This window comes from Podarcis filfolensis, assembly GCF_964270895.1.
Source record: "Podarcis filfolensis genome assembly, chromosome: 2".
In the NCBI taxonomy this organism is placed as follows: domain Eukaryota; kingdom Metazoa; phylum Chordata; class Lepidosauria; order Squamata; family Lacertidae; genus Podarcis; species Podarcis filfolensis.
This window is the reverse complement of record NC_139605.1, coordinates 109,588,505-109,615,475: the sequence shown is the minus strand read 5'-3', so window position 1 is coordinate 109,615,475 and position 26,971 is coordinate 109,588,505. Positions and strand designations below refer to the sequence as shown.

At 45.7% G+C, this 26,971-nt stretch overlaps 2 protein-coding genes across 2 annotated transcripts; both read left to right on the top strand.

Moving 5' to 3' along the window:
- The first annotated feature begins 1,332 nt into the window (after nt 1–1,332).
- Nucleotides 1,333–10,211, top strand: LOC310755678 (aquaporin-5-like). The gene is made up of 4 exons (XM_083598981.1): nt 1,333–1,797; nt 6,548–6,709; nt 8,948–9,028; nt 9,178–10,211. Exons 1-4 carry the CDS (start codon nt 1,435–1,437, stop codon nt 9,412–9,414), a joined length of 843 nt encoding a protein of 280 aa, XP_083455107.1. The 5' UTR covers nt 1,333–1,434; the 3' UTR covers nt 9,415–10,211.
- Nucleotides 10,212–16,730: 6,519 nt separating this feature from the next.
- On the top strand, nt 16,731–24,790 carry LOC310755682 (uncharacterized protein). Its single transcript, XM_083598986.1, has 5 exons — nt 16,731–16,914; nt 20,191–20,296; nt 21,187–21,293; nt 23,203–23,375; nt 24,372–24,790. The coding sequence occupies exons 1-5, from the start codon at nt 16,806–16,808 to the stop codon at nt 24,648–24,650; spliced, it is 774 nt and encodes a 257-aa protein (XP_083455112.1). The 5' UTR covers nt 16,731–16,805; the 3' UTR covers nt 24,651–24,790.
- The last annotated feature ends 2,181 nt before the right edge of the window (nt 24,791–26,971 follow it).

The window sequence follows — 26,971 nt, the reverse complement described above, 5'->3', positions numbered from 1 at the left end:
CTATTGCAATAAAGATCAGGCTTACTAGCTGCTTTGCTTCTCAATATACTCTGGTCGGCCTCTGTTATTTTCTCCTACCGATAGGTAACCCACTTAAGGACTCTATATGGGCTCTTGGATACCCCATAAGAGAAAAGGAGCAGTTTTTTTCCTTATTACGTAAGTGAGCACAGGATCACGGCCACAGGATCTCAGCTGCAAATCTCACTGATGATGACCAGAGGCAAATTGTGAATTTCTCAGCCCAGCCTACAGTGGTATCTTGGGTTAAGTACTTAATTCGTTCTGGAGATCTGTTCTTAACCTGAAACTGTTCTGAACCTGAAGCACCACTTTAGCTAATGGGGCCTCCTGCTACCGCCGCACCGCCAGAGCACGATTTCTGTTCTCATCCTGAAGCAAAGTTCTTTTTTTTCCCCCCAATTTTTTTTTATTGGTTTTCACAACATTGGTTGGTTTTCACAACATATAAACAAACAAACACATAAGACAAACAAACATAAATCATAGCCTTATTGAAAATTACACTTATTAACATTGTTAAGTGACTTCCTCGCTTCCCCTTGGTTGAATTTCATTGGATATCCTTTTAACGGTTTTCCAAATCACAGTTCTTATAAAATTTAACTTAAACATTAACAACCTTAGATTTTCACATTATGAAATTAAACATATTAATTCATCAATTAACATAAATAAAATCCTAAGCCAATTAAGTATCTGCAAGCTGTTTTCAGTTCATTTAACTTAACATATTTAACTAAGTAATCATTAAATTTAATCCACTCTTCCTGATACTCCTCCTCCTTCTGGTCACGGACTCTTCTGGTTAGGTCGTCTAGCTCTGAAAAATCCATCATCTTCATCTGCCATTCTTCTATCATTGGTAATTCTTGGGTTTCATTCTGAAGCAAAGTTCTTAACCTGAAGCACTATCTCTGGGTTAGCGGAGTCTGTAACCTGAAGCGTATGTAACCTGAGATACCACTGTATTTCACAAGGTTGTTGTGAAGGAGGGAAATGGGATAACTCCCTCTATAATGTTCTGGCTTCCTTAGAGGGTGGATGGGATATAATTGCATTAAAAAATGACAAATGGGACTCGGGCGCGGCACAATTACTCCCTTCGGGTTTTGGATAGCGGCTTCCCTTGGTAGGGAACATCAGTTCAGAAGCTGACAGCCCATGTTTTATAAAATCCCTGTGGATGGGAGGGTTCATCACAGGCTCAGACAGGCCTCCGCCTGACTCATGGGGAGACACTCCAAAAAATTCCCACCTGAAGCTCCGGTTCTTACAAGGCTGTGCCAGGTTCGTTCCAGCCTGGGGCAAGGACACATATAAAGGCTTGCTGGGCTCTCTCTCTTGCCTGCGGGCTCAGAGCGGCCGCAGAGGCAAGCGTGGATCCCTGCGGCCTTCGTCGCATCTGCCACGATGAAGCGGGAACTGTGTTCGAGGGCCTTGACTCGCGCCTTCCTGGCCGAATTAATTGGCACGACGGTCTTTGTGTTTGTAGGCCTGGGCTCTGCCCTGCCCTGGCCCCTGGCCTCCCCTTCGGTCCTGCAAGTCGCTCTCGCCTTTGGCCTGGCTATCGGCACCTTGGCCCAATGCTTGGGCCACGTCAGCGGCGCCCATCTCAACCCTGCAGTCACCGCCGCGTTCCTGCTGGGCTCTCGCATCTCCCTTTGCAAAGCTGTTTCCTACGTCCTCGCTCAGCTCCTCGGAGCAGTGGTGGGAGCCGCTCTTCTCTATGAGTTGACCCCCCGTGAGGTCCACGGAAGCCTGGGGGTCAATGGGGTGAGTCCGAGAATGATCACTGATGGGAAGGTCAGAGCCTCCAAGTGCCCCTATTTTCCAGGGACAGTCCCGGATTTACAGACACCGTCCCGGTTTTTGATCTGATCCCGGAATGTCCCACTTTTCCTTAGGACGTCCCTATTTTCATCAGAGAAATGTTGGAGGGTATGGAGTTATGTGACCTTTGAGCCAAGGAGATAAGTAACTCTGCAACTTTTAGAAGACATCTGAAGGCAGCTCTGTATAGGAAAGCTTTTTAAAAAAAAGTTTAATGTTTTATTATGTTTTTATACATGTTGGAAGCTGCCCAGAGTGGCTGGGGCAACCCCATCAGATGGGTGGGGTATAAATAGTATAATAATAATAATAATAATAATAATAATAATAATAATAATAATTTGTTGTTGTTGATGATGATGATGATGAATAGGCCACAAAAGGAGATTGCCAGACAGTGCGCAAAGGAAATGTGCTTTGTAGGATGAATGACAACATACAGTACCTCGGTTCTTGAACGTAATCCGTTCCAGAAGAACGTTTGAGTTTCGCAACATTCAAAAACCGAGGCACAAAGGGCTGGTTTAAAGTTCAATGGAGAAAATTGAAAAACACGCAGTGGATGCCGTTTGACTTCCAAGGTGCGTTTGAAAACAGAATCATTTACTTCCGGGTTTTCAGTGTTTAGGTTCCAAAACATTTGGCTTCAGAGACGCTCAAAAACCCGAGGTACCGCTATATAACCCTGGAGTCCAAAGGACCTCTGGATTTATTTGGCTGCGCCAACCGTTTTCCATCTTACTTGAAAACCAAACCTTACCTTCTCCGGTCTTTTTTGAGATGTTGCCACAGCAACATCTTTAAGTTTTGCAGTTATTCATATGGGCTTGAATTTGAATTTCGTCCATCTAATGGAAAACTTCACCGAATTCTGGCATTCCTGCACAAGCCCAGGCCCATTCAATCCTGCTGTGATTTTAAAATAAAAGAAATGCGCATTTTCTTCTGCAGATTTTGGAGACTCTTGATGGGTCACTGTAAGGATGTGCGCATCCAAGCAGGGCTTTGGGTGCCTTGGAGCAGCCATATCCATGGAGAAAGGAGCTGTGTGTCTTCTTTGCTATTACTGCTTTCCCAGAATCCTTTCCCCTTGGTAGCAACAGAAGCAGCTGCCCTCATTGACTGTCTCTCATTCCCTGCACAGTAGTTTGAGACTCTGTTGGTCTGTTTCAGTAATCTAGAGTGATGAAGAGCTCATGCATGTGCGTTTATTAATATGCTTAGGAACGACGGGAGATTTTTGGACATCTGATTCTCCTACGATTGGGGTTGATGGTGATGTGTGTGTACCAGGTATATGGCTAGTGTCACATTCCCTCCAAGATTTCTCCAATGAAAATAAGGACCGTCCTATTCAATAATAATAATAATAATAATAATAATAATAATAATAATAATAATAATAGTTATTGTTTTATTATTTATACACTATTCAACAACTATTATTATTATTATTATTATTATTATTATTATTATTATTATTATACTATTTATACCCCACCCATCTGACTGTTGCCCCAGCCACTCAAGGTTGTTTCCAACATACAGTGGTACCTCGGGTTACATACGCTTCAGGTTACAGACTCTGCTAACCCAGAAATACTGCTTCAGGTTAAGAACTTTGCTTCAGGGTGAGAACAGAAATCATGCAGCGGCAGCGGGAGGCCCCATTAGCTAAAGTGGTGCTTCAGGTTAAGAACAGTTTCAGGTTAAGAACGAACCTCCGGAACGAATTAAGTACTTAACCTGAGGTACCACTGTATATAAAAACATAATAAAACATTAAACATTTCTTTAAAAACATCCCCATATAGGGCTGCCTTCAGGTGTCTTCTAAAGGTTGTATAGTTACTTATCTCCTTGGCTCGAGGGTCACATAACTCCATACCCTCCAACTTTTCTCCGATGAAAATAGGGTTATCATACTCTCCAACATTTCTCCGACGAAAATAGGGATGTCCTAAGGAAAAGCAGGACATTCCAAATTCGGGACTGTCCCTAGAAAGCAGGGGCACCTGAAAGGTCTGGTGTCAAAATCTGGAAGTTAAAAGATCTACTAAAAGATAGCCTCTCCTGCAACCTGCTGTCTCTGCCCCTGTGAAATGTGCAGTGTAGTGGGGGTGACATTGCTGAATGGCAAGAGAAATGTGCTTTGCACACGTTCAGAGACACTCCTTTTACCATTGCTTTGTGTGTTCTGGGACTGCATCCTTGCATTAAACGCAGGTTTGGGGGGGCGGGCAGAGAGCCCTGGTAAAATCTGATAGACCACATTCCCTCATCCGAAGCTGCCCTGGTTGTGTGATCTTCGGGGCAGGCCCTTCTCTCGGTCCCACCACTCTCACAGGCACGATTGGTAGAGAAGCAGGACAGGGCCTTCTCGGTGGCAGCTCCCAGACTCTGGAACACCCTAGAGAAGTTAGACTAGCTCCCTCCTTGTTGTCCTTCCACTGGCAGCTGAAGACTTTCTTATTCCAGCCAGCTTTTGGGAACTGACAACTTTTAACAAAAGGGCTGGTTCTTTACAGTTTTTATTGTAATTATCTTTATGTTCTTAATGGATCATAGATCAATAGTTTTAATTCTAGCAATTTTTTTTAATGGTTTCCCTATGTTTTTAGCTGTTCTTATTTTACCTGTAAGCCACCTAGAATCCCTGTCAAGGAAAAAGGCCGGATATAAATAATAATAATAATTTATTATTTATACCCCGCCCATCTGGCTGGGCTTCCCCAGCTACTCTGGGCGGCTTCCAACAGAATATTAAAATACAATATTAAAATACTACGCCACGTCCAGTTTTCTCAGTTTCTCGTTTTCCTGTTTTAAGTTCAGCTTTCTACATTTGTTGTTGTTATTTGATATCATGTGGTCATACTATATTGTGATTTTATGTTGTGAATTGCCCTGAAACTGTTGTGAAACTGTGCCTCAGACTTAAGCCTTTGCAACCAATCTGATCAAACAGCAGAACTTTTAAATATTTCAAATTATGGCCTTCTCTCTCTCTCTCTCTGTCTCTCTCTCTCCCTTTAAAATCCCTTCGGTTAACCCCAGCCACTGGCTTGTTTTTTCTGGAAGTGTGTTATGAGACTGAATTATCAGTCGGTCGGCAGAATCTGCCTGGAGGAGGCAATTCTAAATGCTGGGCGAAGTTAAAATGAAACAGAACTCTCTCGCCTCGGCTTTGTTGTTTTGCAGAGAAGTCACAGAGGGCCCAGTCTGAAGGTTGCTTCTCTCTGTTCTTCAGCGCCAGTGATCTCTGACCCCGAAATCTTTGGTATATTTTTGTCTCGGCTCTCGCTAATACCAGCTTTTGCAGAGCAGACGTCGCCTCTTGTCCTTTTGCCCAGTTATGCAAGGCAAGCCGGGCCCCTCCCATGCCCTGAACTGGATCCTTGATTTTTCCTCTCCTGTTCAATTTCCATTCACTTCAACTCAAGATTCACTTTGCTGAGAACTACCCTGTGACCATGGGCGTAGCCAGGATTTGGGGGGGGGGGGGCAGGACAGGAGACCCACCTGCCACCATAATCTCTGTCTGGCTCTGTCTAGCAGATTCAGAATGAAAGGTCTCGACAACAGTGGTTTTAAACTGCTTTCTTTTGACCCCAAGTGCTCAGAAAAATCGGTCAAAATCTCCAGTCATTTGAAAACTAGGACGTTAAATAAAAACACCGGGGAGTACTTTTCGTGCGGTTAACGAGTATATTTTGCAAAATTACAAAGAACACACATTTTTCATTAAGATGACAGTGGTACCTCGTGTTACATACGCTTCAGGTTACATACGCTTCAGGTTACAGACTCCGCTAACCCAGAAATAGTACCTCGGGTTAAGAACTTTGCTTCAGGATGGAATCGTGCTCCACAGGAGGTCCCATTAGGGGTGGACCTCTGGAACGAATTAAGTACTTAACCCCCCGAGGTACCACTGTATTATTATTATTTAATCTAAAACTAAAACTAGTTTTCTTGGATTTCCTAAAAATCTTTTCTAATCTGGTCAATCCTTTTTTTAAAAAAAAATATTATTAGGAATTTGAACAAAGCATATTATCTTACAACATATCATCCTTAATTTTCCCCCTCATTTCCCCTCTCCCCCCTCCCATAAAACAACCCCCCTCCCTCCCCCCAACCTTGAATTCCCTCAGTTCCCATCTCTGGTTTCTCTGTAGATGCTATTCTCTGCATGTTACAAAATTGTATAAATCCTTAATTTATCTAACTGGTTATTATCAATAAAAAGTTTGTGAGTGTTTATTCAAAACCTGCCAAGGAGTCCAGTTCACTTAGTTGCTTCTTTAAGTACTTTGTAAAAGGTTCCCCTTCATCTCTAAAGTCACAGTTACCCTTGTCCCGTAGTTTATGTGTCCGTTTTGCCAATTCTGCATAGTCCATCAGTTTCTCTTGCCATAATTCTTTGGTCAGTCCAATGGGTAGGTCACTGCCAGTTTATTTATAGTGGGAGTAGATCGCAGTCTCTTGGAAGCTGGACACCTCTGCCGTACCCCATGTCCTCACTGCAGCCGATGGTGCTACGTTGTGGAAGCGGTTCACCTTGTCAGCCCCTCGCAACTGATGCAGCTGGTTGGACCCACTCAAAAGTCCACCCAGACAGTCGAGTAGACCTTCAGCCTCCAAAAGTGCAGTTAGGGACATTTCTCACCAACGTGCCCTTCTTTTCCAGCCCCAGAACACCACGTCGGCAGGACAGGCTGTGACCATTGAGATGTTCCTCACACTCCAGCTGGTCCTCTGCGTCTTTGCGTCCACCGACAGCCGCAGGACGGATGTTGGCTTCCCGGCATTGTCCATTGGATTGTCAGTCACTGCAGGACACCTGATAGGGGTGGGTATCGGGGAGAGAGAGAGACGCACGGGTCCCTCTTGTGAAAATCAGCCGCTTATATCAAAACGTTTAGCTCTTCCCTCAGAGATCCTCAGTTGTAAACTTGCAATTGGATCTCACATTTCAGGCTGTGTTTTGTGGCAACTCCAGTCCAGGGTCTTATCAACGCTGACCTTGCCGTGGAACAGGGTCATTCATATATGTGTGTGGTGTGTGGTGTGTGTGTGTGTGTGAATGGTGCCACAGACTCCACCCCAGGTGGGTTATGCAGGGGTCCACAGATCACCAGATGGGAATCATCATGCATATCAGGGAAACTGAGTGAACAGGAAAGCCTTAGCTATGGCAGGCATCAGAGAAAACATGACATGAATTATGTAATTTTACATGGATTTTTGAAGTAATAATAATAATAGTAGTAGTATAACAGCAATAATAATATATTATTTATACCCCGCCCATCTGGCTGGGTTTCCCCAGCCACTCTGGGCGGCTCCCAACAGAATATTAAAAACATGATAAAACAAGCATTAGAAACTTCCTGATACAGGGCTGCCTTCAGGCGTCTTCTAAAAGTCAGATAGTTATTTATTTCCTTGACATCTGATGGGAGGGCGTTCCAAAGGGCAGGCGCCACTACTGAGAAGGCCCTCTGCCTGGTTCCCTGTAACCTCACTTTTCACAGTGAGGGAGCCGCCAGAAGGCCCTCGGAGCTGGATCTCAGTGTCTGGGCTGAACGATGGGGATGGAGACGCTCCTTCAGATATACTGGGCCGAGGCCGTTTAGGGCTTTAAAGGTCAGCACCAACACTTTGAATTGTGCTCGGAAACGTACTAGGAGCCAATATAGGTCTTTCAGGACTGGTGTTATATGGTCTTGGCAGCCGCTCCCGGTCACCAGTCTAGCTGCTGCATTCTGTATTAGTTGTATTATCCAGGGTACCTTCAAAGGTAGCCCCACCTAGAGCACATTGCAGTAGTCTATGCTTTATGTTTTATTATGACCTTTTGGATCGGATCAGACTATATAAGGTGTGCGTTCTTTGTTATGTATTTTGTTGCCGTATACCGTGTTGTGTATAGCAATATAGAAAGGCGGTGTACAAATTAAAAGTGAAATGAAATCAAATGACAATATTACAATCGGGAGGATGTTCTGGCAAGCTCCAAGCCTGCTTTGCGGGGGGCGGTGTTAGGCTGCAATGGGTATTGGGTGCTGGAGGACATTTCATGAGGTCATGAACAATAGGAAATTGGGCTGTGCCCAGTTCTCTGCACAGCTGGGGCAGAAAATCACAAATGCAAAATCCTCACATGCAGTGAAAACTGCTTGCAGACTCTCCAAATGTCCCTATTTTCCAGAATCAGTCCCAGATTTACAGAAGCTGTCCTGGTTTATGATTGAATCCCAGAATGTCCTGCCTTCCTATAGGACATCACCCCATTTTTCATCCGAAAAATGCTGGAGGGTATGGAGTTATGCGATGTCCGAGCCAAGGAGATAAATAACTATACAGTCGTACCTTGGATCTCAAACGCCTTGGCTCCCGAACAAATTGGCTCCGGATCGAAACCTGGAAGGGAGTTTCTGGTTTTTGAACGTTATTTTGGAACCCGAATGTCTGACGGGGCTTCCGATTGGCTGTAGGTGCTTCCTGCAGCCAATCAGAAGCCACGCTTCGGTTTCCAAATGTTTTGGAAGTCGAACGGACTTCCAGAACAGATTCCGTTCATCTTCCAAGGTACCACTGCACAACCTTTAGAAGACATCTGAAGGCAGCCCTGTACAGTCATACCTCGGGTTGAATGTGCTTCGGGTTGAGCGCTTTCGGAAGTAATGGAGTGCGTTACTTCCAGGTTTCGCCACTCACACATGCACAGACACTCAAAATGACATCACGCGCATTCGCGGAAGTGCCAAAACACGACCCGCGCAGACGTGCCTTCGCGTCTTACGTTCCATTCAGGATGTGAACGGGGCTCCAGAACGGATCCTGTTTGCATCCTGAGGTACCACTGTATAGGGATTTTAAAAATGTTTTATTATGTTTTTATACATGTTGGAAGCCACCCAGAGCAGCTGCGGCAGCCCAGTCAGAGGGGTGGGGTATAAATAATAAAATTGCCATTATTATTAATATTATTGAAGAGGACGTCCCTATTTTCATTGGAGAAATGTTGGAGGGCATGTATTTGGTTTCCTTCCCTCCTCTCAACCACCACTTTGTGTTTCCCTAGATCTACTACACTGGCTGCTCTATGAACCCGGCTAGATCCTTTGGCCCAGCTCTGGTCATGGGGAACTTTGCTAACCACTGGGTAAGAGAAGACTCTGCCTCTGTTCTGAAAGAGATGGGATGAGGAGCATCTCTCAAAGCGAGGCCCTTGCAGCTAGACCCACACAGCAGCTGCTGGCAAAGTCCTAGCCCTAGCTTTGACCAAAGCATCCTTTTTTTCTCTCTGCACAGATTTTCTGGATTGGGCCGCTAGCTGGTGCCATCGTAGCCATGATGCTATACGACTATCTTTTGTGCCCACGACCCAGGAGCACGGCAGACCGAATTGCCATCCTCAGAGGAGACCGTGATCCTGAGAAAGAAGCGGAGCATGGACGTCAGAAGAAGCAGTCCTTGAAGACCTACTCTGTCCACACCCTTCCCAAGCTCATCGACACTGATGATAAGGCTTGTGGGCTGGTCTCTTAAAGGGGACATGCTCAGCCTTCTTGTTTACGCAGTGGGATGGACGCTGCAGCTAACCTTACGCTCAGGATCCAGCTCTGTGGACTAGGAATGCCTCCCCTTTGTCTCACCTCCAAACAGAGGATTGGGTGGGAGAAAGCACCTTCCTTGCCCATGTGACTTTTCAAAACGCTGCTTGCTGACAGACTTTAGCTGTCAGGCTTCAGGGAATCGCCCCCCCCCCCCGCACTCCCCACCCCTTGGCAGCAGATAAGCAGAACAAAGGAAAAGGAGTCTTCTTACCAGTTAGAACTTTAATGATCACAACGAGAGAACAAAGAATTCCTAGGAATGACGGTGCTCCCAATTAAGGGTTAAACCCACTTCCTCCCTACTCAACCACATCACCACAGTGTCTTGTAACCTGAGCTCATAACCACTGTGCTTTCTGTGCTGCCACCTTATCTGCTCTTCTTGACCTTGGGCTGAGCGGATGGATGCTTACCAGAGACAGCAAATCTGTTCACTCTCTCTCTCTCTCCCGGTGCATCTTCTCTTAGCTGTTCCCCTTCCAGGATTTCCCAGCTTCTGCCTTTGGAACTATGCCCCTCTGCAAACCACTGTTCCAAATCTATACTGTCCTCCTGCTCCAGGGAAGATTCAGGATCGGAGGGAGCGGGGCTCCAAACTATCCTCAGTGCAGCCCTCCTCAGCACGGTCCCCGACACTAGCATAGGAAAATCATGATCTCAGGAGGGCATACCCAGGGGGGTAGCTAGCTGCTCCAGGACCCGGAGCAGCGGGGGCGGGGCGAGCCGCCCAGGGGGGTGCCATGGCGATCCACCCAGGGGGGCAGCACGGCAAGCAGCCCATGGAGTCCGCCTGGTGGATGCAAGCCCCACGCTGCCATTTTGGGCAGCGCGGGGCCACCAAGCCACGGCGTCCCTCCCAGGAGGGACGCGTGGCTCGGGCTCGCTGCAGACAAGGCCCCCCCAGTAAGTGCCGCCCCCCACGGTGTGACATTTTGTCACCCGCTCAGGGATGACACCGTGGTGGGCCACAACCCCCCGGCACCCCGCTTTGTACGCCCCTGGGCACACCCACACTAAAAACCTTATTGTGGTTTTCAATTCATTTTTTAAATTGTCGTGGTTTTCATCAGCAAATTCTGGGAATGATCATCTCGGCTGCCCTCCTCTGCCCACGTTCCAGCTTGTCAATAACACAGTATTCTAGTTGTGCTCTTCAGGCACCCAGTAATTTACTAATATCATTTGTATGAAATTAATATGCTGATCAGAAGGTCGGCGGTTCGAATCCCCGTGACGGGGTGAGCTCCTGTTGCTCGGTCCCTGCTCCTGCCAACCTAGCAGTTCGAAAGCACGTCAAAGTGCAAGTAGATAAATAGGTACCGCTCTGGCGGGAAGGTAAATGGCATTTCCGTGTGCTGCTCTGGTTCGCCAGAAGCGGCTTAGTCATGCTGGCCACATGACCCGGAAGCTGTACCCCAGCTCCTTCGGCCAATAAAGCGAGATGAGCGCCGCAACCCCAGAGTCGGCCACAACTGGACCTAATGGTCAGGGGTCCCTTTACCTTTAATATGTCTGATTAATTCTAATTACGGCATCCTCAGCATGCTTTTCTGCTCCCCCTTTCTCTGCATCCTGTGGGTCATTTCTCTTTGTCCCTTTGTTGTTGCTTCTGTATATCTTGATGGTGGACTTTTAAATAGCCCATAGCAGCTTCAATTGCTGGAATCTTATTGCCTTCTCTCTTTCTAAGCAGGAGAAATCTGTTCCCCTTTGTATCCTGAGGGCACTGGAGGTGCGGGCTCTTAATAAACATCTCGCCCAAACAGTCTAGTCTCTCGCCTCTTCAACACAAGCTTCCATTGCCATAAATTCCTCTTTTCATCTCGCTTTCCACTCTTCCTGACCTTGCAATTTCTCATGATTGCCGCTGATTTGAGGCAAGCAGCATTAAATAAGATGTATTTCAGCAATAACAGACCCCTTGTATTTTTTTCCCCCCCTCGGCTAGAAGATACAGAAAAGATAAAGGACAGAGAGCGAATATTTCTGTCTCAGCAATAATAACCTTGTCAATCTTGGTGTCTGCGGCTCAACAGATGGCAAAAATCCCTTCTGTTCGGAGCTAATGGGCAAGATTTTATTAAAAGCCTGATATTTGCAAGAAAGCCTGCGTGCCTCTGTGTATCTTTGTGGGCTTTTTAAAAACAACAACCACCACCACAAACCCAGAGATTTATGTACACTGGGCTGGAGTGCAAGCAGAGGGTTTATTACAAATGGCTCGAATTTGGTGGTGCATATCCTTGCTTTATCCCCAGATCTCATTCTACTGATGGATGAGCTGCGGAGATTAAACAGAGATTGTTGAGGCAATTATAAAGAGAGGAGAAATTGCTGTACCACTGACAGCACAGCCCCTGGCATTGATGGATTCCACATCTCCATTTGAGTCAAAGCCTTTATCCCCAAACGTCTTTTCAACGCCAGGACTCAGTCCTGGAAAAAGTGGTGCAATAATCAAGGAGCGAGCCTCTTGCCATGTACAGAGCGTATTGCAGTCATCAATGAATAACTGCAGCTAACCACATCTGGACTTATTATTATTATTATTATTATTATTTATTTATTTATACCCCGCCCATCTGGCTGGGTCCCCCCAGCCACTCTGGGCGGCTTCCAACAAAACACTAAAATACAATAACCTATTAAACATTAAAAGCTTCCCTAAAGAGGGCTGCCTTCAGATATCTTCTAAAAGTTTGATAGTTATTTTTCTTTTTGACATCTGGTGGGAGGGCGTTCCACAGGGCGGGCGCCACTACTGAGAAGGCCCTCTGCCTGGTTCCCTGTAACTTCTCGCAGTGAGGGAAGCACCAGAAGGCCCTCGGCGCTGGACCTCAGTGTCCGGGCAGAACGATGGAGGTGGAGACGCTCCTTCAGATATACTGGTCCGAGGCTGTTTAGGACTTTAAAGGTCAGCACCAACACTTTGAACTGTGCTCAGAAACGTACTGGGAGCCAATGTAGGTCTTTCAAGACTGGTGTTATATGGTCTCAGCCGCCACTCCCAGTCACCAGTCTAGCTGCAGCATTCTGGATTAATTGTAGTTTCCGGGTCACCTTCAAAGGCTGCCCCACACAGAGCGCATTGCAGTGGTCCAAGCAAGAGATAACCAGAGCATGCACCACTATGGCGAGACAGTCCGCGGGCAGGTAGGGTCTCAGCCTGCGTACCAGATGGAGCTGGTAGACAGCTGCCCTGGACACAGAATTGACCTGTGCCTCCATGGACAGCTGTGAGTCCAAAATGACTCCCAGGCTGCGCATCTGGTCCTTCAGGGGCACAGTTACCCCATTCAGGACCAGGGAGTCTTCCACACCTGCCCGCCTCCTATCCCCCCAAAACAGCACTACCGTCTTGTCAGGATTCAACCTCAATCTGTTAGCCGCCATCCATCCTCCAGCCGCCTCCAGACACTCACACAGTGTCTAAAGTGCTGAGCTACCAGTGGCTCGAATAGAGGCATCTCTGCTCATATCGACAGACGGGCCCGATTTTTCCAAGGCTACCTTCCAAGCTGCTTCCCGGCTCCCCTCCCCAGCCAATCATTGCATCAGATGAAGGACTGTTAAACTTGCTCCTGTTTTAAAGGAGCTTTAAAAGGCCCAACCAAATTTGTCAGTGGGGTGACTGCTTCAGGTCACCAGATAACCAGCTCATCGTTCAGTTCACATGTACTGCATCACACACAGAGAGAGCCATTTCTTCTATAGAACTGTAGAATTGGGTCCTCTAGTCCAACCCCATGCAATGCAGGAATCTCAGCTAAAGAGTCAATGACAAATGGCCATCCAATATCTGCTTTAAAACTTGCAAGGAAGGAGAGTCCACAACCTCTTGTGGCAGTCTGTTCCACTGTCGAACAGCTCTTACCATCAGAAGGTCCTTCCTGACGTTTAGTCGGAATCTGCTTTCTTGTAACTTGAAGCCATTGGTTCGAGGCCTAGCCATGTGACAAACCTTAAGCTATTTGAAGATGGCCATCATCTCTCTTCAGTCTCCACTTTTCCAGGATAAACATACCCAGCTCTTTCAACCGTTTCTCATGAGGCTTGCTTTCCTGACCCTTGATCAACTTGGCCACCCTCCTCTGCACACATTCCAGCTTATCAATATTATTATTATTATTATTATTATTATTATTATTATTATTATTAATGAAATATTTATTCCGATTTCACAAAAACAAACATACAAAAACACATAATAACAAAAGAGAAAAAATAAAAAATAAAAAGATAAATAAAACATAAAGAAACAACAAGAAAAATTAAGAACAATTGTTTTTCATAACATAAAACTCGTTTGCTTGTTTCTTTGACTTCCTCGCACCTCCCCTTCTTGTATTCCCATTTAAATAATCAAATCAGCAAATCCTTACCCTCTTTCATTTATCTTATCTCTATAACTTAACATTTTATAACTCAGTATTTTCATACATTATCAATCCATTTTTGCATATTCTTATTAACTTTGTTGCCAATACCACTTATTTCCAATCCAACACCATTTTAGTTATTTATTTTTTTTAACCTAATTAACCCTTCTTCCATATTCTTAAAGCATTACAGCTGGAAACCACTCAATTTCTATCCAACATCATTCTAACATTCATTAATTTTGCAATATTTCTGTAAATAGTCTTTAAATTTCTTCCAATCTTCTTCCACCGCCTCTTCTCCCTGGTCCCGGATTCTGCCAGTCATTTCTGCCAGTCCCATATAGTCCATCATCTTCATCTGCCATTCTTCCAAAGTGGGTAAATCTTGTGTCTTCCAATACTTTGCAATAAGTATTCTTGCTGCTGTTGTAGCGTACATAAAAAAAGTTCTGTCCTTCTTTGGCACCAATTGGCCAACAATGCCCAGAAGAAAGGCCTCTGGTTTCTTCAGGAAGGTATATTTAAATACCTTTTTCATTTCATTATAAATCATCTCCCAGAAAGCCTTAATCCTTGGGCACGTCCACCAAAGGTGAAAGAATGTACCTTCAGTTTCTTTACATTTCCAACATTTATTATCGGGCAGGTGATATATTTTTGCAAGCTTGACTGGGGTCATGTACCACCTATACATCATTTTCAACAATTTATTATTATTATTATTAGCCTCCCACTCTGGGCAGCTCCTCACAAAAATATTAAAAACATCAAACATTTCTGAACAGGGCTGCCTTCAGATGTCTTCTAAAAGTCAGATAGTTGTTTATTTCTTTGGCATCTGATAGGAGGGCATTCCACAGGGTGGGTGCCACTACCAACAAGACCTGCTGCCTGATTCCTTGTAACTTCATTTCTTGCAGTGAGGGAACCACCAGAAGACCCTCAGAGCTGGACCTCGGTGTCTGGGCTGAACGATGGGCATGTGGACACTCCTTCAGGTATTCAAGGACAAGTCTGCTTAGGACTTTAAAAGGTAGCACCAACACTTTGTACTGTGCTCAGAAATGTACTTAATTTCTTCTTAAACTGTTGCACCCAGAACTGGACACAGTATTCCAGGTGTGGTTTGACCAAGGCTTAATAGAGTGGTACAATTATCCGACTGTCACCCGCTTGCCACATACGGTATAAAAAGAGCCTTATTTGCAAAAGCCGCTAAAAGTATTTGCGCAAGTCACATAAAATACTGTGCAGGGGATTCATTAATTTGATTTATAGTAAATGGTTGCTTATTTCAGGGTCTTTCTTAGTTGGATTTGCTGGTTTTGTGGCTGGATTTGAGGCAGCTTTTAGTCAAATACAAGAAATGATCGATTGATATTATTACTTCCCTTGATCGGGGAACGATGGACTTCTGTAGATGCAGCCTAACAGTGCCAGGTTTACGTATAAGTAAACAAGCTATAGCTTAAGGCCCCACTCTCGGGGGGGGGGGCAAAAAATAAAGAAAAAAACAACTGGATGTACATTTCCGAAATATAAGATAAAAAACAAATAAAATAAAACCAACATACAGCAGCAGTGTTTTGTGTTGTGTAGGGACCTATAATGTAAGTCATGGGCCCCGCCTGCTAGCCTGCTCCCTGAAATATCACTGGTTTATAGGTGATTTATAGGTGGTACATGACCCCAGGTGGTACATGACCCCAGTCAAGCTTGCAAAAATCTATCATTTGCCCAATAATAAATGCTGGAAATGTAATGAAACTGAAGGTACTTTCTACCACCTTTGGTGGACGTGCCCAAGGATCAAGGTCTTCTGGGAAATGATCTATAATGAAATTAAGAAGGTCCTCAAGTGTACCTTTCATAAGAAACCAGAGGCCTTTCTCCTGGGCATGGTGGGCCAATTGGTGTTAAGGAAAGATAGGACGTTCTTTATGTATGCTACAACAGCAGCAAGAGTTCTTTTAGCAAAGTACTGGAAGACACAAGAACTACCCATGCTGGAAGAGTGGCAGACGAAGGTGATAGACTATATGGGACTGGCTGAGATGACTGGCAGAATCCGCGACCAAGGAAAAGAGACGGTGGAAGAAGATTGGAAGAAATTTAAAGTTTATCTTAAGAACTGTTGTAAAATCAATGAGTGCTAAAATGTCATGGGTAACGTAAAACAGAATTGCAGCGATAAATGATTGGGTAAGAGAAAAAGGATTAAAGAAAGTGAATCATAAGTAATTGAAATTAGGGGTTGCTGAAAAAGTTCAAAACAGGGATGCAGAAAAGGGAGGTATGGGGAAGTCGTTGAAATAAGGCTTAAGAAAAAGAGGTTATGAAATTATACGTGTTTATATGTTTGTTTGTCTATGTATTGTTAGTTGTAATGTGTTTTAATTCATGTTGGAAAATCAATAAAAATTTATAAAAAAAAACAACTAAAATATCACTGGTTGGCTCATTTCTATATATAGGGTGCTTACATTCTGCAAGTGCAAATGGCTTTCGATACCTATTAGGTCCATAAATTACCATATGGCATATATTCAACACACAAAAACAGTGACAATTTGTTGTTGACAAAGGGCAGCTGGACATAGAAAGGGCCCCATTCCCTTCAGTAGCTTAGGGCCTCATCAAACCTAAATCCGGCCCTGGGATCGACCCACTGCCTTGATCTCCTGCAAATACTAAAAGTTACCCTAGCCACAAATGCGTCTGCATTATAAGGAGGAAGAGAACGCTGCTGCTAATCTCATAAAACCCTCCGGTCAACAGCTAGAGTACAGCAATCTCAGTCGCCCACGTGCTCCTCCCCATGGGGGCGGCGCTCGACTGCCGATTGGATACGACGCGGAGCCGCCCTCCGGCGATTGGCGGCGTCCAGTTAGGATACTTCGGAGGGTTCTATCCGCGCCGCGTTCCAGGACATCCGCTCGCCATGGCGCTGGTCCCTCTCGCCTGGCTGGCGTCCGTGGACTTGGCGCTGCAGTGGGGCCTGTGGGCGGCCGCCGCCGCGCTGCGCACCGAGAAGTTCTTCGACCTGGCGGGTGAGCGGGGATTTCGGGGCTCTGGGTCCGACCTGGGATGGATCACGGCGCGGGATCTGCTGGCGGACCTCGTGGGGTCCTCGTGGGCGCTGCAGGGCGGCTCGTGCGGCCGCGCTTCCCCGTGTTTTTGGACCTGTTGCAGCGCCCCTTTCGCTGCTCTGCCCGCCTCTCGCATCTGCAGGTTTCTTCTGCGAGAAACCTTGCTTTCCAGTCCATGTAAATGCGCATTAACCTCCCTCGGGATGCGATTAATGAAATAAATGAAATAAATAGAATTAAACTGCCACATCCCTGTCATTCCCCCCCCCTTCTTTTTCGGAATCAAGGCTGTGTAGCTAATAATAATTATAATTAATTTATATGTCATCCACAGCAAGAAATCAAACATCAAGAACTTCCCTAAACAGGGCTGCCTTCAGGTGTCTTCTAAAAGTCAGATAGTTGCTTATTTCCTTGAGATCTGGTGGGAGGGCGTTCCACGGGGCGGGCGCCACCACCAAGAAGACCTGTTTGGGATGACAAGTAACACCGACGCAGTTTAAAAAAGCAAAAGGGGGAAAGGTTAATAAAGTCCACAGCCACCTTTATTCAGGCCAGCCCAAATGGCACCAAATAGTTAGCAAGCTCTTCTGGGGGGAAAATTTTTACTTTTTCTTTACGGCCCCTTCAACTCTTCCCTGTCATCAGCACCCCCAGTTTCTCAGGGGTCCCCCAAGAAGCAAAGAAGGATGCTGAGAATTGCACCCACTGACTCACATTGATTAAACCTGCGCTCCAGGCACTGTTATTTAAAGGACTCCAAGCCTGGTTAAGTCAAAGAATTTTGCTAGCCAAGGTTATAAAGCACCAGGCCCTACCGAGTGGTTTCTACATGAACAAGCCTTCGCTGACAGATCAAAATAAGTAGGGCTGCTGGGAGGGATCATATTGTCTCAGCCAAGGGGGAAATTAATCCCTTTTGTCCCAGCTGCCTTTGGGCTTTTAGAGCATATGATATACAGTGGTACCTCGGGTTAAGAACTTAATTCATTCTGGAGGTCCGTTCTTAACCTGAAACTCTTCTTAACCTGAAGCACCACTTTAGCTAATGGAGCTGCCGCACGATTTCTGTTCTCATCCTGAAGCAAAGTTCCTAACCTGAAGCACTATTTCTGGGTTAGCGGAGTCTGTAACCTGAAGCATATGTAACCTGAAGGGTCTGTAACCCGAGGTACCACTGTATAGGGTAGCATGCTGGAAGCTGATGCGGAAGGGAGCAACGCCAGATTTAGGGCAGTGAGAGTGGTTCTGTACAGGGTGCCAAGCTGATGAGGTGAATAATAATAATAATAATAATAATAATAATAATAATATAATAATAATAATAATAATAATAATAATAATAATATTTATATGGGTACCTACTCAAAGTTAGACCCTGGTCAGACAGGCAGTTAAGTTGCCACAACTGTGACGTAGTGCCTTGAGAGCATGCACTTCTAGCAAGAGGGTGCCAAATAAATATTTACAGTGCCGAATTTTGTCCTCACTCAGCGCACCATTTTCCCCCCCAAAACGGTTTTCCAAAACAGCGCACCGTATTACCAAAGTCCCCCCCCCCGAAGGGAGACTTGCAATAACCAGGGGTAAATGTCACAGAGGCGAAGTTGGTGCAATGACAAGTCGCATTGCAAGGGAGTTGGACTAGATGGCTCTTGCTACCCATGCCAGTTTCCCTCTTCCAGCTTTGACTTTAAAAGGTATGAGCAGGTGTCCTTAGAGCCGGCGACGGGAATGTTGCCGAACTACAGTCCCATCATCCTTGATTTCTGGCCCTGCTTGCTAGAGCTGATGGGAGATTTAGCAGACTTGGAGCCATTGTATGGGGGTGAATATGGGACACGGGTGGCGCTGTGGGTTAAACCACAGAGCCTAGGACTTGCCGATCAGAAGGTCGGCGGTTCGAATCCCCGCAACGGGGCAAGCTCCCGTTGCTCGGTCCCAGCTCCTGCCAACCTAGCAGTTCAAAAGCACGTTAAAGTACAAGTAGATAAATAGGTACCGCTCCAGCGGGAAGGTAAACAGTGCTTCCATGCACTGCTCTGGTTCGCCAGAAGCAGCTTAGTTATGCTGGCCACATGACCCGGAAGCTGTACGCCGGCTACCTCGGCCAATAAAGCGAGATGAGCGCCGCAACCGCAGAGTCGGTCACGGTTGGACCTAATGGTCAGGGGTCCCTTTACCTTTATGGGGGTGAATATTGCCTAATCTGTATGGTATACCACTTGCACACAAATAAGTAGCTTCCCAGCTGCCCCGTGGAGCGATTGGCGATGCCCCCTAGGACTGGAAAGCTTTTAGCTCACAAACGCAGTGTGTTCAGCTCTGTCAGAGGCCTATTGTAACTGATGCCAGATCATAGTATTGTATGGTTGTGGGAAGTCTGTGCAGCCCTCTCCTTAGAAACACTGAGAACCTCTGTACCCAAACACTTAAATTATGTTCATTTCTTATTATTATTTTCATCATAATCAGCTATTCTGGTGGGATGGGGTAGGCAGGCCGGAATATAAGAGTAGCATTCAGATTCCAAAAAGAGAAAGCACTGCCGTGTTTCTAAGACGGCAGCTCTATAGAGCAAGCACGCCAGAGATCAAGTAGAAGCTGCAAATGGCTAATATCCGTAAGATAGCGATTAGATGTAGTGGAATATGAAACAGTAGTATTCAGTCACCGCTACTTGGGTGGAGAGAATATAGCATCCTCTTACTCGTGGGCAGGTAAACTAAGGCCCGGGGGCCGAATCCAGCCCAGTCAACTTCTAAATCTGGCCCCCGGATGGTCCGGGAATCAGCATGCTTTTACATGAGTAGAATGTGTCCTTTTATTTAAAATGCATCTCTGGGTTATTTGTGGGGCATAGGAATTCATTGTTGTTTTTTCCAAAATATAGACCGGCCCCTTGCAAGGTCTGAAAAAGTTGGCTGACCCCTGCTCTTACTAAAGGAGTTTATTAATGTTTCCCCCTTACAGGCCTTGAGGATAGCTCAGTACAAGGATGGAGAATCAGTAGAGCATGAGACTGTTAATCTCAAGATTGTGGGTTGGAGTCCCATGTCAGGTGAACTCTCCCTGCATTGCAGCAGGTTGGACTCGGCCCTCACAGTCCCTTCCAACTCTACAATTCTATGATTCTATGAAATGCAAGTCCCGTATCACACCAGGGAAGCATTCGAGAGCCCCTGTGATGACTTTTGCCTGTTTTAGGTTCTGATGTTGCTCTTTCTGCTTCTCTAGGAAGCGGGACATTCATCTTGCTGGCGCACCTGAGCCTCAGATGGGGCAACGCACAGCATCTTCGGCAGCAGGTCCAGACAGGGCTGGTGACTATTTGGGGCCTCAGGTGAGTTTCCAATGAGCTGTGTATTCGTTTCAGAGGCAGCGATGAGTTTGAGCCAATTCCATGATGCATCACCTCGACTCGTGTGCCTGCAGCCAGGAGAGCCTGATGGAATTGCCAATGAATGCTATTCTGGGGTTAACAGTGTTGATGGAACTGAATGTAAAAATCAAAGCACTGCATTTATTTTTTTAAGGCTTTTAAAATCCAGTCACTTCTTACCGATTGATTTCCTCTTCAGCCTATGGCTGCAGCTCCGGCTATGATCCCACACAAGTGGGCTGCATTTATGCTGTGATTTTGCACAAGCACAGAAACACAAGTAGGGGGTTGGGTTTCCCGAGAATCTTAGCTATCATGCTGTGTTGCTTTTTTTAAATGACAAAAAAGGAACAAATTTCTAGCCCTTATAGTTGTCAAGATACGTTTGACAGTGTGTGGACAACGCCTATTTAAAATCAGAGTTGTTGTTCGGTGCAATTTTCAGTGGCAGTGGCAGTGGCAGGGCTCGAGTTTTCTTCAAAGGTTCTTATCCCTCCCAGAAGCAACATATTATTTGTAACAGTAAAAATGCCGAATAATTATGCACAATCAGATGGATTTGCTTAGTTTGTTCAGGTTGCAGCATTATTCTTTAGTACAGGTTTTTGATTTTTAAATGCATTGCACATAGCTTTCCCCATGACTTATTTCCATGCCAGAAATGGCTTTTTCTCCTATATTTGTGTTTTATTAGGCTTCTGTTGAAACAGAAGACCAGAGTCACCAAAATGTGGCAATCACAAAGCTGCAGGCACTGCCAGCTGTTATCTGAGGCCTAGGAAGGCTCTGCTTGATTCCACGTAATCATGAACACCATTTCAAATATGTTCAATTATCTCTGCTATTCTCAGGTTGGGGCTTTTCCTCTTCCTACGGATCCTGAAGGAGGGACATGACAGGCGATTCAACGGCGTCCGAGAACACTCAGGCACTTTCTTCCTATACTGGACAATGCAAGGTGAAGGTGTAGATAGTTTGGAACTGAAACCTATATCCCCTCACCAGTGAAATTTGGCCAGAAGCATTGAACAACTTAACTTACACATGCTTAGTGTGCCATGTGATTTATTTCTGGGCTCAAAGAGATGGTTCTACTAACCTTGAAAGCCCTAAAGACTACAGCAATGTGCTCTACGTAGGGCTACCTTTGAAGGTGAGTCAGAAACTACAACTAATCCAGAATGTTGCTGCCAGACTGGTGACTGGGAGCAACTGCCAGGACCATAAAACACGGGTCCTAAAGGATCTACATTGGCTCCCAGAACGTTTCTGAGCACAATTCAAAGAGTTGGTGCTGTCCCATATACCCGAGGGAGTTTCTCCACCTCCATCTTTCAGCCCGGACGCAGATCTAGCTCTGAAGACCTTCTGGCTGTTAACCTCATTGCGAGAAGTGAGGTTACAGGGAACCAGGCAGAGGGCCTTTTCAATAGTCACACCCACCTTATGGAAACCCTCCCATCAGATGTCAAGGAAATAAACAACTACAGTGGACGCTCGGGTTGCGACCGTGATCCGTGCGGGATGCACGTTCGCAACCCGCAGCATCCGCAACCCAGCGTCTGCTCACATGCGGGTTGCAATTCAGCGCTTTTGCACATGCGCGACTGCCGTAACCCGTTCCGGTACTTCCGGGTTTCGGCGGTCCGCAACCCGAAAAAATGCAACCTGAAGCGTCTGTAACCCAAGGTATGACTGTATCTGACTTTTAGAAGTTGTCCGAAGGCAGCCTTGTATAGGGAAGTTTTTAATGCTTGACGTTTTACTGTGCTTAATGTTTTTATTCGTTGGAAGCCACCCAAAGTGACTGGGGCAACCCAGGCAGATGGGCAGCATGTAAATAATAAATTATTATTATTAATTATTATTATTATTATTATTATTATTACTATGAATGGGTTAGGTCCAGTAACCCTTGTTAGGAGCTGTCTGCTGTAATATGGACCTTTCTGGGAATTCAGATCAAATTCCGAGGCCAACTCGGGATAGCCACTGGGTGAATGCAAGATGGTTTTTATTTAGCTCTGGAATGCTCTTCTCATCAAGATCCATCAGGCTCCCTCTGTGCCTTTTCCTTAAGCAGTGGAAGTCACTGTTGCTTTGATGGGCTTTTAATGTACAATGTCTTTTCGTTCCCCTGCTGCTGGCTTTCAGTGCTTCACATCTTTTAGCTTCACCCTAGTTGTTGTTTCTCTTAGTGGTGCTTGTCTTTAACAATCAGAAGCCAGAACTGAGCAGGACTTGCGTCAATCAATGGATCTAGTGCGCCTTAATGTTCTGGGGAGCACCTTCCAGTTGGTTAGCAGAAGAGGGGTGGGGGGAACCTGTGCCCAAGCAGTCACATTTATTCAGATCGCAGAATTTAGCTTACAGAACATATCAGAAGACATAGGATGCACTTGAACATATACAAACCAGGGCTTTGCTAATGGGACTTTGGACTTTAAGGTGGAATGTGATGACATTTTAAGAGGAAGAAAAGTTTATACATTTTTAGGTGCCGGGCAAAAACGTTCCTTTTTAACCAGCCCTTTGGTTGATTTGATTGACATCCTATGCCCTTTTAAATGTGGGTTTTTTTGGGGGGGGGGGTTATTGGGTTGTTGTTTTTATTTTGATTATATATTTTGCAGTTTTATATTTTGATTTTGTTTTGTGAACTGCCCTGAGAACTCTGGGTATAGGATGGTATATAAATTCAATAAATAATATTATTTCTGGGCACAGCTGCTAAGTTACAGGCCTACAGCACAGTTCTACTCAGGAGTAAGACGGAACTTGCTCCCAAGTAAGTGCGCAGTCTTGTCTGTCCTGTTGTTTTTGCAAATGTATGCAGCCTAATCTATCCTGGCTTCATGTTTTGACAGGTATATGGGTGTTTGTAACATTGCTTCCCACTCTGTTGCTGAACCTGGAGAAACACCAGAAGCCCCTTGGATTCTGGGACTATTTTGGATGGAGCATTTGGGCCGTGGGGTTCGTTACAGAGGCTATAGCTGACCAACAGAAGTGGCATTTCAGAAGCAACCCTGACAACGCTGTGAGTAATGGCTGTGAGGTTCTCTGCTACATGATAGTTGGCCTTAGGGAGCGAGCCCTTGGCTATAGGGGGAGATGCAATAGGACACAGGATCTCGGTGCTCATAGGCAGGAGGAGTTTGTACTAGGACCAGACCATGTCATTACCAAGGAGGCATGTTTAGTTGTTCTCTGAAGATCATCCCTGTCCGCTACTCTGGTCCTGACCAGAAGGATACAGGTCTCAACAAGGGTGCCCCACATGACCTTAAGGTGCTGTTGTGCAATGCCAGGTCAATGACTCGTAAGACCGCTGCCATCCATGACTTGATTGTGGATGGAGGAATTGACCTCACATGCATAACAGAGACTAGATGTACAACTCAACTGGTGATGTAACATGATTTGCTAGTTTACCTAGATGTAACGTGGTTTTATCAGTTTGAAGCATTTAAACCAATCAAAAGCTAGCTTTTCTGGCAAAGCAAGAATCAAAGACACAGACCAAACAAGAGGAAAATAAATCTAAAGGTAGACATGGTTCCAACTTCTTTACTGTTCTTACATTAATAATAGCTTGCAGAGCCACCCAAATAAAGCTTGGGCTAAGAGACAACATACTCGCATCTCTACTGAAATACCTTTTCCTTAATGTAGGATGTCTAAGAGTCCAATTATGAAAAGCTATGTTCTCACAAAAAAGGGACACTTCATTAGGCAGAATCTTGCTTTGGAAATCTTAGCCAATCAAGCATGGGGAGATTGGCTCTTTGTGATAACAGCAATCCTGCTAATAGGGATGCTAGCTTTGGAATTGGCAATGCATATTCGTTGCTGAAGGTAGCTAGGCAGGAAAAGAGATCCTGCTTAGTATGTGGGTATTCACTGGTATTGATTTGGATAAGCCGACCGAATTCTGCACATATATTCAACTAGTGAATTTCTTTCGTAATTGGAACCAGCTATGGAGTTAGGCTGCACAATAAAACTGACACTTTTTATTTTAAAATCTCCCTAGGGGAAGTTTATCCAGAGTGGCCTATGGGCTTACAGCCGTCACCCCAACTACCTGGGCGAGATCTTGCTGTGGACAGGACTTTTTGTGTCAGCCACCCCAGTACTACGTGGCTGGCAATACTTCAGCGTCACCTCACCGCTGCTGGTGTGGTTCTTGCTCAATTTTATCAGTGGGATTCCAATTCTCGAAAAAGCAGCCATGAAGAGATGGGGGAAAGAGGCAGCGTTTCAGGCTTACTTGCAGAAGACTCCCGTGCTGTGGCCTATCAGCTTGAAGTGATCAGAGAAACGCTCTTTGGGACATTGAACACAAAAAAGCTGTAGCACGGGGACCATTTTAAATTGTACACAGCCGTGGCGTTTGCGTTTAGCTCCCAGGCTGTTCTCATGCAACGGCTTAAACCAGAAGTTTTCAACCTTTCTGAGTCCACGGTTCCCTTGACTAACTGCGTTCTTTCTAAGGCTCCCCTGTGGGGAAACGTACTCCGAGCTGTGGGAGCCCAGTTGTGTCACCCCTTGCCTGCAGAGCTGGCAGCCCCTCACCCCTTTTCGAACACTCTCCCTTCTGAAGTGTTCCCTCAGCCACTCCTGGTCTCTGAGCCGCCCCAAAGAGAGGTGCTTCCTCATGCCCAGGGGCCTGGGAAGAGGATGCTTCCAGCCTTAGCAGCCCAAGAGACCTGCCAAAGGTGAACATGTGGCAGACAACTTAACTCACCTTGAGAGGCAGCCGTGGGCAGTACCAGGCCTGCTGGGCACTTGGCTCCCAGGCAGGCATTGCACACTAGGGTGGTTCATTAAAAAAACTATTTTTAAAAAAATGCCTGCTCCAAAGGTCTTATTTTACCACACTAGGGACACAGGTGGCACTGTGGGTTAAACCACAGAGCCTAGGGCTTGCCGATCAGAAGGTTGGCTGTTCGAATCCCCGCGACGGGGTGAGCTCCAGTTGCTCGGTCCCTGCTCTTGCCAACCTAGCAGTTCGAAAGCACGTCCAAGTGCAAGTAGATAAATAGGTACCACTCCGGTGGGAAGGTAAACGGTGTTTCCGTGCGCTGCTCTGGTTTGCCAGAAGCGACTTAGTCATGCTGGCCACATGACCCGGAAGCTGCACGCCGGCTCCCTCAGCCAATAAAGCGAGATGAGCGCCGCAACCCCAGTCAGGGGTCCCTTTACCTTTACCTAGGGATTAAATAGCTATATCTGAAATTTCATGCATATCAGTTAATATCTTGACCCTGCTCCACTGAAAAGCATTGGGTGTTCAGCAGGGCAGTTCATAAAAAACTTTTTTTTGGAAAAATGCCTCACTAGGGGTTATATACCTATATCTGGTATTTCATGCATATCAGTTAATATAAACGAAATAATAAACGAAAATAGCTGTTTATTTGGCCGTTTCCCTGTGTTGTGAAGGCTGAAATGTCAATTCAATGGAGCAGGGTCAAGATATTAACTGATAGGCCATGCAAGCCTTTGGGAGGCAAAGATGCAAGAGGGCATCAGAGGAGGGAGGGAAAGAGGAACAAAGGCCCACGTGGCCCACGACTATCATTCTAGACACCCCAGGATGCCACGGCATACTGGTTGAAAACCACCGGCTTAACAAAAGCCTGTGTTTTATGCGGTGAAAGCTCCACAACTTGTGCTGTAAGGTGGTATACGCAAATCGCTTGTCATGCAGAGGCAGCCACTGACCTGGGTGGCTTAACATCTGGCCTTCCAGATGTTGGAGTCCCAGTTCCCACCAGCATGGTCTGTAGTCGGGGATGATGGGAACTGTAATCCAATAATTTAGAGGGCCCAAATTGCTAAGGGGGGCACTGTGAACGCTAACCCTTGGAGCAGTTATTTCATATGCGCCCTTCCTCAGGGAACAAGTGCCAGTGTTTCAGCACGCAGAGTAGTTGGTTAGTTATCGTTACATCAGTAGCATTTCCCTCGTTGCCCTGGAACAGCAATGTCTGGCATAAAACACTTAATCTGAGATTAGAAGGCAGTGCTGGTCTTTTAGCTTCAATTACATAAAGTAGCTGGAAGGCTTTGCTCTCTTCTTGGTAAGTGGGTGCCCCTTGCCTAGCTGCCTGAGGCGTTAATCCCAATAATCCAGTGTACGGAGAAAAGAGGAGATCATAGCCAGTAAGTTCACCTTTTGTAGAAAGTAGTATGAATATAACCTGCCAAAGCTGGGTTAGCAGCAGATAACACACCAGCTATGGCAGAGCCATTCTGCCCGTGTCCAACTTTGTAGAAAAGTCAACATTCCCTTTTGTATTTTTATTTAAAGCCACCCTTATAAAACCTCTGGCTTTGATAAAGCTGTACTGCTGGTAATTAGAGTTTGTTCCAGCAACTACAGAGTATTAGGTATTGCCCTCTACCCCTTGAAATCTGTATTCTGACAGGCAGGGCATGCTTTTAAAGGGAGATTCTTTTGCAGCAGTCTCTTTAGACTGAAAATTTTAAGTAAAGACTTGTTGCGTCTCAGTCAGCCTTGCTACATTTTAGTATACATTCCTTACTGTATTATTATTTAGTGGATTTATATACCGCCCTATAACTTGAGGTCTCGAGGCAGTTCACAGAACAAAATAAAAATACAAA

Bases quoted from the DNA above. Each gene is read 5' to 3' on its own strand.
- LOC310755682 (XM_083598986.1), top strand. From the start codon at position 16,806: ATGGCGCTGGTCCCTCTCGCCTGGCTGGCGTCCGTGGACTTGGCGCTG. The intron at 21,294-23,202 runs GTGAAGGTGTAG...ATGTTTTGACAG, and splicing joins CCTATACTGGACAATGCAAG to GTATATGGGTGTTTGTAACA. The intron at 23,376-24,371 runs GTGAGTAATGGC...AAATCTCCCTAG, and splicing joins GAAGCAACCCTGACAACGCT to GGGAAGTTTATCCAGAGTGG.
- LOC310755678 (XM_083598981.1), top strand. From the start codon at position 1,435: ATGAAGCGGGAACTGTGTTCGAGGGCCTTGACTCGCGCCTTCCTGGCC. The intron at 6,710-8,947 runs GTGGGTATCGGG...GTGTTTCCCTAG, and splicing joins CTGCAGGACACCTGATAGGG to ATCTACTACACTGGCTGCTC. The intron at 9,029-9,177 runs GTAAGAGAAGAC...CTCTCTGCACAG, and splicing joins GGAACTTTGCTAACCACTGG to ATTTTCTGGATTGGGCCGCT.